General features: G+C 51.2%; 1 protein-coding gene across 1 annotated transcript in view; it reads left to right on the forward strand.

Annotated features, from left to right (window-relative positions):
- The window catches only part of LOC136296103 (hydrocephalus-inducing protein homolog), a 195,479-nt gene that overhangs the window by 104,339 nt on the left and 77,043 nt on the right, over positions 1-14,097 (forward strand). Inside the window, 8 exon segments of the mRNA XM_066194927.1 lie at positions 5,808-6,066; positions 6,701-6,844; positions 8,189-8,329; positions 8,819-9,135; positions 10,684-10,849; positions 11,333-11,431; positions 12,120-12,329; positions 13,619-13,747. Coding sequence (XP_066051024.1) covers positions 5,808-6,066; positions 6,701-6,844; positions 8,189-8,329; positions 8,819-9,135; positions 10,684-10,849; positions 11,333-11,431; positions 12,120-12,329; positions 13,619-13,747 — 1,465 coding nt within the window.

Genomic DNA, 14,097 nt, shown 5'->3' on the forward strand with positions numbered 1-14,097 from the left:
CCAGGAGTTCTTGCAAACCTTCTTGGGTGAAGGAGGGGCTGAGGCAGCTGTGGGACCAAGTGCTCTGCCTGGGGCACTTGGCAGCCTCTGGGTGCTGCCTCTCAGGTTTTGCCCCTCCTCGACAAGACATGTTTGAGTGGGAAGACTTTGAAGGCAATTTTTCACCGTAGGGCTGTTAAATGTGTATTTGACAGTGACAAAGGTGTTGTGCTCCATTTCACAATCTTTGGGGGTAAACGTTCTCCATTCTCTCAGTATCTCTGATTCCCTTGGGGTCATCTCTTTGCCCAGATGTTTCGTTCCTGAGCTGCAAGTGTACCCCCAAAACCGGGGGATCCATGAGTGCGACCTGAAGGCGCCGTTCGTGAGGAAGTTCTTCATTTGGAATAACACCCACCTTACTGGCTGCTACGGGCTTATTCCCCAGGTTTGGCATCGCATCCACCTCCTCCTCTCAAATATTACTGTGGAGATTATTAGGGGGGAAGAGGGTTTGGATAAGACCTTGCCGGTTTCTATTCAGTCTTAAAGATCTGCTGAGAACAGGATCCTACCTGAATGTTAGCTTTAGGATGCAGTTTAATCTCTTGAGGAAAGGGCTTACGTTCTAGTCTTCAGGGTGTTTTCTTGTGGGAGATCTTCGAGGGTTGTGAAAAGCTGCTGCATCCACAGACACCAGTGCTTGTGCTGGCAGCCTCCTTGCAGAACCCCCTGAGAATTCTAAGCCTACAATTCTTGGATCTTGTTTGTGCCTTTTACCTTTGTCCTGGGGATTTTTAAAAATGTGTGTAAGTTGCTGTTGGGATGGATGTTGAGGAGTTTAAAGTTTCTTCAGAGGTCCCTCTGAAGCTGGATTTGATTCTGTCCCTTCTAGGAACCCGAGGAGGACTCTCCTGTGCTCTACTCCAGCCCCAGACCCTGTGGGATTCTCCAGCCTCGGAGCGCTGCAGAGATTCCAGTTACAGTTGAAATCCAAAGATTGGGCAAGCGTTGCACCAGTGTTTGTACCGGCGTGTTTGGGGATGCAAGAAACCCACTGGTGAGTGCAAGGGGAGGTGTGTGCCTTCGTGCAACTGGTCCTGGCAGGGTGCACAGTGTGCGGGGATTCTTCCGGGGAAAAGAGGCACAGGCTGCTGTGGAGAAGGACAGCAGGGGCAGGTGGCATAAACAGCTCGTGCCTTATAGGTGGCAATGTCAGTGTCTGACCCAGAAGGTAGTTCATCTAAGCTGGAATTGAGGATCATTTTAATTACTCTTTAAAATGCTCTTAACTTTGGAAACATCTTTTTTAAAATGTTACCTCACAGCACAAAAGAGGATGTCAGAAGATTTCTGGGAACCTTGGGCTTTCTGTAAAAGAAAGGAAAGCTGGCATCTGAAGAGTAGTTGCAAGGATTTAAGCTTACATTAAAACATGGAAATGATGATGCCAAATTCCCTGGATGGCACCAAACATCTGAACCTGGGCCATTGTGGCACTGCATGTAAACCAGTCAACAGGGAGGACAGGCAGTGCAGGCTGTGCCAGGGAGCCTGAAGTTTGACTGAGCACTTGCTTTCAACTATCAGATTGCTTACCTAAAGAGAAGAGTTTCTCCCCACCCGAAGAACCAGTTGTTTAACTGTCAGCCTGATCTTAACTAGAGATTTCTTGCAAAGCTTCTACCTTTGGACCAATAATTTGTAGTTTGAAAGTTTCTCTTTACTTAATCCTTTTCAATTTGGAGGTGAATACATAAGCTTTATTTTTTTCCCCCCAAAATCCCAGGAATTCAGCTGGAGAATGGTAGCTGTCCCTAAAGAAATAACTTGAGCTGGGTTGAGCTGTTTAAGCTTTTTTAGGTTTCCCTGTTCGGGTTTGATTTTTTTTTTTTTTTTTTAAATCTTTCTTGCCTGCTTTCTGTAACAGAGAACAGAACTACAGAGCCTTGGACGGCTGTCAGCAGTCTACATAAGTCCAAGGCTGATAGAGTTCGGCAGGATCCCAGTGCTAAGGCCTAATTCACAAGCTTTTGGCCTCTTCAACGAAGATCTCGTCGATTTAGACTTCAGGCTAGAGATTGTAAGTATCTGTGGGGCCGTTTTCCAGGGAAATTGACTGGTTGACATTACAAGCTGCCATGACGTGGTTTTTATATGCATCGGCCTGTGTGAGAGGAAGCGAGATACTCCAAGATTCCATCTGGGTGAGGCAAAAGGAACCTGGCTCTGGAGTGGTTTTAGCTGGGGCACTCCTCAGTGAAATCAGGTGCAGAGATGTTGGAGCAGAAATTCGTCTGGATCGTGTTGACGAGTTCTCCCATAATTTTATGGAAGGTCTTTAGCTGTGTGTGTCACGGTTTTTGAGCTCTGAGATCAAGAGAAACCTGTGGTCCTTTGCTCCTCGGAGAGCATGGGTTTCCCTGTGCTTTCCCTGTGCCATCTACATTTGCTTTGTGCCAAACTGCTGTTCATGGTAGAGAAGAGGGTGTGAGGTCTGTCCTCAGACTGCTGGTGGGGAGGCAATTTTCACACCTGCTGTGGGTCAGGCCAGTTGGGCTGTCCACACAAAGACATGTGTGGGGGTTGTGCACCCCCCCAGCCTGTGGTCTCTGTGCCTTTGAAGAGCATCTTTGGGGACCGGCTGCAGAGAATGGCTGTTTAATATGTGAAGGCTGCATAGGGCAGAGGAGCTGGGGCTGCTCCCCTGGCAGGGAGAGCAGGGCTGCTGCAGCCAGGAAGGGCTTGTAGGCTGGGCCTGGGGCTGGGTGGGATGTCTGCTGGAGGGGGAGATCTCTGAGGGGCTTGAGGTCTGTTCTTCTCCATGCTGGGTGTGTTGAACTTGGAGCTGGTTAAAACCTGATCCTGTGGACTTATTTGTGTCTGTGGATAAAGCATCAGGCCATGTGGGAAAGTCCAGCCACAGCCTCCTGAGCCAAGGAGGAGGGGCATGATTTTTCCTCTTGCTGCTTTTCCTGCAGTTTGGGGGATAAATGTAACCTTAAAGTGAGGGATTTTTCCAGGACAGCTTTCTCGAACTACACAATGAAATTCTGCCTTCCACCTCTTCAGGGAGCAATGCACCTTGGCTGGGTGGGCCTGGTGTGTAAAGGATGGGCTTCACGTGCTCGTTCCAGGGCTGGACCTGCAGAGCTGTGTCTGTACAGCTGTGCTGGTGCGGGGCCTTTCCTCCCTCCTTTGGGCAGCTTCCAGCTCTCTTGGCCAATCTGTGAAGCCCATGAGAAACCAGAGGACACGAGTTCTTAGGAAGAGTGGGCCATGCCCACTGAGCACATGTCATCCAGTTTTCCCTCTGCTTCCTTCTTTCCTGCTCTGCCATAACCATTTAGAGGTGACTTTTCCAAAGCAGAAGGCCCTGGGGCACCTCTCTACAGCGGATGATCAGTGGGAAGTGAGGGCCTCGGTCCTTTAGGGAACGTTGAAAAGCATTGAGGGCCTCTTGGGAAAGGATAGTTTGGTGTTGGGGTTTTGCTCAACTGGTTTTGCGGAGATATTCTTCAGGCTCTCAGCAGTGTCCTCCAGCTGTGTGGTTTCTGGAGTGGGATTTGAGCCGTCATGACTTCCTCTGGCCCTGAGCCTTTGTGAGAAGCCAGGAGAGAGAAAGCAGCTTTCCTTGGCACACACTCCAGAGAAGGACTGGGGAAGGAACACTCTCCTGAGGATAAGCGTCCCTTGGGTTGGGCAAAACTGGGTTAATTAGGTGAGAGTCTGTTAAAGGAGGGGAAAATACAGGTTGTGTAAGCTCTGCTGTTCCCCAATACTGCAGCTTAAATTTAGGGAAATTAGGCCTTTAGGATTTTTATCCTCCCCTCTTTAGTCTTCTCCTTTTCTTACACCCCATAAGAGACCAGGGTGTATGGTTTCCATCCTAAATGCACATTATGCGTGTCTTACAGGCTTGTAAACCTCACTGCTATGTTATTGAACCCAGGGAAGGAGTGATCCCCGCCAGGGGTGATGTTCATGTGACTGTCACAGCAACCCTGGATGACACTGGGGTTTTTGCTGATGCTCTCCAGCTGTTCATTGGGAACAGACTTTGGACCACCTCCACCCTCCTGGCTTTTGGCACTGGCACCACAATTGTCACAGACAAACCACTTGCCCCGGAGCTCAACTTGGGATACCAATTCAGGTAGGAGATCTCCCACTCCCACCTCTCCTTCTGTCTCAACAAGGAGCAGTTTTGCTGTAGTCCTTCAGGCACGATCTTCTTCAGTGTTCAAAGACCCTGACTCCTTCCCTGAAGGCAGAGATACCTTTAGAGACATGTGATGGCCAGTTGAGCGTTGCTAGGTACCCTCAAAAACCACTGAAAGAGAAACCAGTTGCTCAATTGCCACTGAATTGCCTTCAGTTCTAACACATCTATGTCCTCACTTGGTCAAGTAATGGTCTCGCAGGCTCCCCCAGAACAAAAGGTTCCCAAAATGGCGCCTGGATGAGGCGGGCCCTCCGTGTGGCTGCGGGACCAAGGGAAGATGGCATCGCACCCTTCCCTTCCAAAATGGCACCTGCCAGGCAAGCAGGGGCCCTGGGAGCAAATGGACAGGAGGGTGATGACCCCCCTGGGAAGGCAGGAGCCCGCAGAGCAGTTCCAGAGGCAGATGGAAACTTGCTGGTTTGTGTGGGGCCTGCAGTGCCGCTGCCAACGCTTCCTCACGCTGCTCGTGGGCTCTGCTGCTGCCCTGCCTGCCCAGGACTGATGCTTGTGCGGGAGGCCAGAATGTTAGGGTGCCCTCTCAGGTGCATCACCTCTGGGTTTGACCGGCAGCCTCAGGATGGCCTAAAATATTAGCGAGGCAGCATGATCAGAGGTGTTTGAAAAGCAAAACTGTTTTCATTAAGGTGAAAATAAGAAGCCATGCAGAAAAAAGAGAAAAAGCTGTGCCGAGTGCAAGGAGGACCTTTGCACTTGCTACAACACCCCAAAAATGCCCTGAGGATCTTGGTCTATTCTCTTAAGCATGTAACAATCCAGGCCGGATTCTTGGCATCCTGCCCAATAGAAATAGGAACAGGGCTTGAGGCACAGTCTCAAAGATCCAAGGGCTGCGTCCGTCCTGGCACAAGGCCAAAAAAGGTATCAAAACCTCTGGTTTTTACCTCATGAGTGAAACAAAGAATGGAACCCAAATCCTTCCCTTAAATGGAAGCCTCCTTGCCACTGTGGGGCTGCAAACCCTACCAGGTGAGGTACACTTCTACACAGGACCTTGCTCATTTTTCCGTTGCCAGCAGAGTTTGCAAAGTTCACTTCAAAACAGTTTCTGATTGCGAAATGAAGTTTCTACAAATGACCACCAGTGCAAAACCAAAGCTTCTACGAACGAGAGAGCCCCTGCTCCCCTGGTTTCCTCTCCTAGAGCAGACAGATGATTTCTAGCAGCTTGCTGGGATTGTCCAGAAACTTCCTCCGCGCTGGCTTTTAAAAATGCCTGCAATCATACCCCCGCACACAAGGGCCTCAGGTGCAGGATCTCAAAGATTCAATAACAGTTTCGGGTGCAGATTAATGCAAAATACAGTAACAGTATGAATCACCCCAGAACACACATTTTGGCGGAAAACACCAGATCCTGTTAGCCTGGCCTGGAAAATGCTACATTACCATTAGAAACATATTCCTCTTTGCAATAACGACATCAGAAGGGCAGCTTATCAGACACTGTTCCCAGTCCACATTAAGAGCTGCAAATGAAGACGGTCTCCAAGCTATTAACAGCTCAGAATCCTCATTGGGAGCAATCTGATGACCAGGACAATAGCTTCTCCCATACTATTTTCCATTCTGGTTTCTCTTCTAGCCTCCTTCCCTGTGCTCGTCAGTTCAGACTAACAGATGGGGGCCACCACTTCCATCAGCTCTTCTGGAAGGCGGAATGTAACAGGCCAGCTGGGAAGGAGGGCCAGAGCACCTCAGCCCACAGTAGCCCCAAAGCCAAACGTGATTCCCAGAGGCCCGAACGTACGGCCCCCGTGTTTGGGCTGGAGCCGCTGTCAATGGACCTGAAGCCAGGAGAGTCTGTGGACTTGGTGCTGCCAGGCTTCTCCCGCAAGGCGCAGGTGAGGTCCCCACCACGGGCTGAGCTGGGGAAGCATCAGATCCCCTCCCCTGGGCTCGTTCCACAGTCCCTTGACATTTGCCTGGGGAAATGAGCAGGGGCCTTCAAGAAACTGGTTTAAGACCACACGTTTCTGTGGCAGCACCACTTACTTTCCTTGCTGGTCACCATCAGACCAGCTACAGCTTTATTGTGATTCCACAGCCACCAAAACCTAGTGCTGATCCCGAAGTAAGGGTAGAAGGAAATACTGCTCTTTTGGGGCAGACAGCGTTGCATGCTTTGTCAGCAAAGAAGGGCAGAGAAATAAGTTAGTACCACTTAGACTAGGAGCCCAAAAAGAAAGTGAATTAAACAAGTGCCAAGTGGTTCATCTGGGGTAAGCACAGAGTAAACCAAAAGCCATGTGAAGGGGGGGAGTTTCTCACAAGTGCCTTTTGTGGTTATTGGGGTGCAGTGCTACAGACAGTTGAGTGCAAAATAAATAAGCTGCATCACTGGAAGAAAAGCGGGCAGTGACCATAACTCTGTGGCAGGAATAGGGCGCGTGGTGGGTGGTGGGTGCTGAGCCAATGCTGGGCATTTGCTGGATGCCCTGCCACCACCCCCTGGTGACAAGTGACTCTTGCATGCAGGTGGTGCAGAATTACGCCATCTGCGAAGCTGTCATTGGGACAGGCGGCTCGATGAAGAAGATAACAGAAGCAACCATTACCTGCGAGTTTATTGATCCCACTATAAATTTATCAGCCAGACAATTCTCTTTCCGGGTGGAGAAGGTAAGTAAGTGTCTGGATTGCATCCTGGCATTGAACAGCATGGCTGAGGGCGGGGTGTGCTTGTGTAAAAGCCCCTCTTTACCCTTCCTGAGGCACTTTGTAAAGTGAGGGGAGATGCTTTTAGAGATGAGACTGGTATTTAACGTCCCCAAAGTAAAATTGCAATTACAGCTGCACTGCCAAGGAGGATCGTGGCCACCTCCAGAGAAATGCCAGTTTCTCTGCTCACAGTAAAGGGAGGTTTCTGAGGATCCTCCAGGGCACGGTGATGTCTGTACACCGATGCTGTAGGAAAGCAGGGAAAAAATGGAGATTCCTGTGAATTCCTCAGGCTGACAAGGAAAAACCCAGCATCTCCTGTGTCTCTTTGCCTTCTCTGCTGTTGGCATGAATGCTGTATGGTATAGCTATATGGTATAGCTCTGTGCATTTCCCTAAGCCTCACCTGCTTCAAAGCACCCCCAGACACCCTGCAGCTGCAGTGATGATAACACTGAGGCAGAGCAGGTGCCCTTTAATCTCGGGATCCCAAGTCCAGCATCATGCTTCCCTCTCCTGCAAGTTGTCTGAAAAAGAGAAGATGTTTCATTAGTTGGTTTCTGTAGTTTCAGGCCTCTCCTCTGGTTCCCAGGTTTCCACTCAAGTACAGAATCCCTGGAACAGGCAGTTCCGATGTAATTAGAAGCTTTTCAGCTCTCCCGGATTCTGCCTGGGTTCTGCTTGACGCCACACACACAAACTGATTTATTGCATGCTATGGCACCTATTTGATACCAGTACATGCAGAACTAGTTTCCCAAACTCCCTGGTTTCTCTAAACCATGCAGGAAGCCCAGCAGAATGCAGACAAGGAAGGAAGAGCCTAGGCTGATCATAGCTTTGAGACCACAGACACCTTGTCCCTGTAGCAGGGACTGCAGGACGCATCCTGCAGACAAGCTGCTTTATGAGCCAATAAGGTTGTAAGAAATGGCTGTATGTGAGTGAAGATCATCTAGTGCTGCTCTGTGCAATAGAGAGACAAAACTGAAGACAAATGGTCTGGATTCCCTTTCTGGTGTAGATCTTGTTCAAGCAGCTGCCTCCTCTCAGGGCCCCATTTGCTCATCTGTACCTGGGAGTGTTTCCCTGTCCCCCAGAGGGTGCTGTGGTTTCTAAACATGAAAAGCATCTGCTGTAAAGAAAAATCTCCTGGAAGTGTAGAAACAAATAAAAAGGGTAAAAAGAAATGCGTGCACTTCTGGGACTGAAAACTGCGAGATGCAGCAGAAGCAGGTCTGTGGCTAGCTGAGGTTGGGTCTGTGGCTAGCTGAGGTTGTTTTTCCTTGTCTCCTGTTTGTGTAGAAACCCAGTGATGTCCTGACTCTGCAGTACCAGCCTTTGGCTATAAAGAACACCTGCCGGCTGCCACTCGACCTTATGCTCTACTTGGAGCAGCCGTTTCAGGTCTGCAGTGAGGACCAGCAGCCACTCCCACATGGCCAGGTGAGCAGCCCCGGACTCCTGCAGTGGGGTTTGAAGAGGAGGGATGCGGTGATGCACTTCTGTTGGGACGTCCTTAAGTCAAGAAGTTTAATCTGTAGCGTCAGCAGTGGGATGGCCTGAACTGCATCAGCAGAGCTGCTGAAGGAATCAAAAACTTATCTGAGTTGAGAAGATCCACCCTGGCTTTCAGGCACAGGGAGAAGGGAGCAGGCAACTAGGTCTGGGCAAGCCATGCCGTGAAGGTGTCTCCTGGAAAGCATCCCAGCTCTCCAGCAGCCACCCCTTGTATTGCTGCTGAGCACAGAAACGTGAGCCTGAGGGAATCCTGGACTCGAGTGTGGTGCCCGCAGTCAGACCCTTGCTGTAAAGAAATGAACGATGAACTGAGAAGCCCATGCTGGTGTCACACTTGGAGCATTTACTGGTTCATGCTGTCAGACCTTGGGATGTCATCCCACAGGTGACTAATTATTGTTCATCTGCTTGCAGCCTGTGACAGTGGACGTAGGGCAGACCTGTCACCTCTACATCGCATTTGACCCAGCTTATGGACTGGATTTTAATAGCTGGAAAACAATGAAGATCCTGAAGATAGAAATGGTCAGGGGCCATCCTTATGTGGAGCGTATCACCCTTTGCGGGGAAGCCCACTTCCCAAATCTCCAAATCCAGCCCAGCACCCTGGAATTTGGCGGCATCGTGGCTGGCACGAAACAGGAGCGTTCTCTGGAGATGACCAACTGCAGCCCACTTCCCGTCAAGTACCACTGGTCATTCCAGATGGACGACCATGTGAAGAAGTTGAGGTATGTGCACCTTTGCCCTGTCCTTGAAGCTCTTCTTCCTGGTGTCCTGTTAGTACTTGGCAAAGAACAAAGCTGTTTGCCTAGGAGCTGACAAACTGCTTCTGCCTTGTCCTTGTGCAAATAACACTGACCGGCTGCGGTCAGGCTGGATGCTCAGGGAATAGGTTTGCCACCAATTTGGTGCTCATCGTGGTTTCCCCTGGGAAGGAAAGCTGGGGCAAAGGCTGCTTTCTCAGACCTCCGTGGCCTGAGGCACTGTCCACCCTGATGAAGGGCTCCTAGTCCCAGCTGCCACAGTGCTGCTGGAGGCCCTTTTGGCCCCTTTGCTTTGGGATGGGTCCTCTCTGCAGGAGCTGCTCTCTGCTCCTTGCCTTCCTCCCTTGCGCTGTGCTGGAGGACGCCCAGAAAGTCCCAACACCAGAGAAAGAGCTACTTAGCAACTGGGCTGATGCTGAACCTCTTGTTACCTTCCCTTTCCTTCTTTTCTGAGACAACTCCTTTAGTGCCAGGACAAATTCTTTCCCAGGGGTCAGCTTTCAGTGGACACCCTGGATTCCTCACGACCCTCTTTTGTGACACTTGTTACTCACGTTGACTTTTCCCCACTGCAACATGTCCCTTATAGGTTCTGTACTGCTTGACAGCAGGACTTGTTCATCACATCATCTCCTATCCCTGCCTCTCGCTCCACTGCTTTAGAGTGAAAAATGTTGTCTGGGCACCATGGTCCTGTGAAGTTGCCTCAAACCATTCATTAAAACTAAAGACAGTGGAACAGATGATTAGGGATCTCTTGGGGGTTATGGTGAGAGAGCGCCTCATGCAGAAATGAAACCCAGCCTTAGATAACAAGCTACAAAGCGAAAGACAGTTTTTCTCTGGGGAGCAGGCACTGAATGCCTGTCTGGGAATGGAGCATCCAGGTTGTGTTTGACTGCGTGGGAAGCGCTTGTATCTCAGCAGGGTGACAGGCAGGCATGGCACAACTTTGTCCCTCACGTGGCATTAGAAACACAAGCAGAGTTACCCTGAGCACCTGCTTCAATTTAAAATGGGGAATGTGACCTGAGTCACCCGGGAGTGCTGGAAAATGTCAGCCAACCTCCCCAACACTCTCAGGGAAACATTCGTGATAAATACCTGGTAAAGCCGCAGAGTTTCTGGCGTTGGGCGCTGGGGGGGCTGTGCCGGCTCATCACTGGCTGGGTCTGCCCCTTGGTGCCTCAAATCTCCCCTTTTTCTTGCCTTCCCTGTCTTTTCCTCTCCCACTGTGTTTTTTTGCATCCCCACAAGGTGTTAATCTGTGTCCACTGTAGTTCCTCGCTGCGAGCAGTAGCAGCTGCCTGCACCACTGCTACCTCAGTGTCAGCCCTGGGCCACCTTTAGATGGGACCTGCTCCAGCCTGGATTGGGAAGGGCTGGATCAAACCATTTCTCAGTTCAACGCACCAGCACCCACCCAGGGGCTGCATCCTGAGCAGGAGCTACTGGTGCAGGTGTCCTTTCCTCCCACTGCAGGTCCCTGGTCATAGTTACGTTCTTTTCCAGACATGAGCTTTGCCCACCTAAATCCCAACCCAAACCACCGACGACGGTGTCATTCCCTTTGGATAAGCCGGCAACTCAGTGGAGACACTTCAAGATTAGAAAAGCGGAGGAGCCAGCCACAGCCCTGGAAGAATCACGGGATCTTGGCCAATCTTCAGGAGCAGAGGTAGATTTTCTTGTACACCTACTGCTTGCGTTACCTCCCTAGCTTGCCACCAACAAGTCCTGCTCGTGCTGACCTCCCTTTTTGCCGCCCTGCTGTCCTGTGCCCTGAGAGCGGGCTGGGCAGCAGGGCCGGTGGCTGGACATGGGGTGTGTGGGAGGGAGAAACAGGAGAGTTCTCCTTGGAGAAACCTGCTCAGATGCTGTGTTGAGTGTGGGTTTTTTGCCTTGTTTTCTTCACAATGTAAGATGAGGCTTTTGTCTGCATCATGATGATAGGACCTCCAGCTTCCTTCCCAGAGCAAGCTGTGATGAGTCCTGATCTCCATGTACCCTCTTCCCGACCCAGCCAGACGACCTCTTTCCAGATCTCTCTCTTCACCCAAGAGCTGGTATCGCAGTGGTGGCTCTGAAGCTGTCTTACAAAATGAGACTTTGCAAAGTGGCTGTCTCTTCCTCCTAGCATAGAAAATGGCTTGTTTTTCAGGTGCCACCACGTACTTGGGAGAAGTATTACGTCCCACCAGGGTTGGAGGGAGTCACCTTTTTCATGGACTTAGGGTACACTCCCCTCGAAACTGAGAAGGTAAGAGGGAATCTGTCTCACTCCCACTTTTCCAGTGTGGCAAGCAGGGCTGTAGCTCCCAGTCCCACTGGTGGCCCTCAGCATTGCCCACAGCGGGGCCTCACATCCCTCCGGACCCATCGCAAAGTGCTGCTGAAGCAACTGGTTGTTAGAGAGGCTGTGCAGGACATGTTGTAGGGCTGCCCAAGGACGCTGTGCAGCACCGATGGAGGGCATTGCTCCCCTTGGACCTCATCAGGTGGTCCTTAGGAAATTTTTGCTGGAGCACGTTGAGAAAGCGGCATAGAAATCAGAGCGGGGCGGGGAAAGCATCAGGAGTCAGATGAACTGGGCTGGAATCCTTCCCTGAGCTCCAAGAGCTCTGGCTCTGAGTCGCCTCCTTTTCTAAAAGCAGTAAGAAATGCTTTTTAAGGGCAAGTTGTGCATCAGAGAGAATTTCTACTGCCAGGACACATCCCAGTTCACTTTCATGTAGTGTATTAATTAATGCATTGATCTGCGAGTATGGGAGAAGATTTTCCCCATGGTCCCTCCACTGGTCAGTGGCATGGATACAAGATGAGATTAGGATGATTCTGGCTGTGTTTGAGGAACAGTCCCCTCTGGCTACAGCTGCACTTTGCTCCAAGAAGCTCTTCTGCATCCAATTCCATGCTCAACACCTCAGTCTCTCCTGTCCTCCGTCCAGGTTTTCAGTACCCTGCCGATGTCGGGTGTGCTGCAGCCAGGAGAGACACAGCAGGCCTCCTTCACCTTCTTTGGCCTTCTCGACACCATCGCTCGTGTCACGGCGCTGTGCCACGTGGAGGGAGGCCCCACCTACAAGGTGAAGCTGACCGGGGAGGCCTCACGTGTCAGCTACTTGCTGAGCTCCCGGGAGATTGACTGTGGCTTACAGGTACCCCACATGTCCCCTGGCACAGCTCCCTGCCCTGCAACCATGGCCAGCGGGTTCCTGCCCGCCTCAGTCCAGGCCTCCCTCCCCTTCCCAGCCCCTTTGTTGGCCTGGGGCTTGGAAGTACAACCTTTGAGGGACAAATCTGGCATCCAAGCTGGTTTCAAATGGTCATCTCCAAGCCTCCCCAAAATGTTGAGAAAGGTACCCTGAGAAACACTGCCTCCTGGGGCAGGCAGGGTCCCAGTGGGGATGCTCTGAAGGACATGTCCCTGAGACATCCCTCTGCTGATCCATTCCCAAAGCCTGACCTCCAAGGAGATGCTCTTGTATAAAGCTCTTGCTTAACCCACACAATAATCAGGGGAAGAATTTGGGCTTCCAGTCACTACAGTTGCAGAGACTGTCCCAGAAGAATCCCCACTTCGCTCTTTTTCAGTTGAAAGCCCACAGGTATTTTCAGCTGCTGGCCCTGTCTGTGTAGCCCTGTGTGACTTCCTTGTTGCAGTATGTTGCTTGCCAATACTTGCGTGCAGGTGCCTTTTCTTCTGGAATGCCTGTCTTAGAAATGCACTGGCTTTTAGATACAATTCAATGGGGACAAAGTCATTGAAGCAAAAGAAAACTGTTCATTAGTAACAATTCAGCTGAGCCGGGTGTGTCTCCCTCCCCGAGAGCCGGGAGCCCAGCACACACACCCCTTTCACCAAAACGGCTTCTTTTATTCTTTTTACCCGGCCAGGGTGGTCCCTGTCCTCCTTCCCATCGGATGGTACTCGGGAACTTCCATTCTCTCTGACCGCCAACTCTTCTGTCCCCTCCCCTCTCATCCTACTGCCTTTTAGTCAGGTCTTCAACCCTGCCCCTCTCCCAGCTCACAGCAACACCCAACAACACGACCTGAACAAATCCAAACAATCCAAACAACAACACGCAAGAACCAACAACTTTCTTTCTTTAACCTCGTAACTCTTGGATTCATCTCACGCACCTCAGTGCCACCTCCTTTGTTTCTCCTGGCAGTTGGTGACCCCTGAGAGCACAGAGGGCCTGTGTCCCCTGGTTCATTTATTACTGGCCCTCACGTGGTCGTCACCACATGTCTGTGTGCTGCCAGAGCTCCCTGGTCCTGTGCAGGTGCCCTGTGCCTGGGGCTTGCCCAGCTTCCCAAGGGCCCGTATCTCCTCCCTGGTCCCTGCTCCCAGGTCTGCTTTCAACCCCGGGAGAGAGGAAGGAAATTCCCAGCACCAGGCCCGGGTCTGTAACTTCCTGCTCCTGTGCTTTCTCTCCAGATGTTTAATGAAATTCATCACACCACGGTCACCCTGGAGAACACCTGCAATATGGAATTCAACTGGGTGCTAAACCCTAGCACTGCAGACCAAGATCTGCCTGGTGTGTTTCTGGTCAAGCCCACCGCAGTAAGTAGCACAAGTGACTCACCCCAGCCCTGTGTCGGGTGGCCCAGGAGAGTGTGAAAGGGGAAAAAAGAGGGGGCGGGGGGGGGGAAGGGGACAAAAAAGTCAGAGGGGAATACCCCAAACCCAGCCATGAGAGAGAGAAGGGTGTGAGCGATTTCTGCTGGGAGCAGAGAAGGTCAGACAAGTGCTGTCCTGATAGACTCCCCCACGGCCTTGGCTGGCGGGTGGCTCTGCTGTCTCACGGCAGACACCGGCGGAAGGCACAAGTGTGTTGGTCACTGTCCCGTCCCGCTGTAAGGGGAGCAGAGGAGAATTCTTTTTGATAGATTTCTCGGGCGAAAATAAGGCAC

Source organism: Chamaea fasciata, unplaced genomic scaffold, assembly GCF_029207755.1.
Source record: "Chamaea fasciata isolate MVZ Bird 193981 ecotype frontalis unplaced genomic scaffold, bChaFas1.0.hap1 SCAF_12, whole genome shotgun sequence".
Classification (NCBI taxonomy): domain Eukaryota; kingdom Metazoa; phylum Chordata; class Aves; order Passeriformes; family Sylviidae; genus Chamaea; species Chamaea fasciata.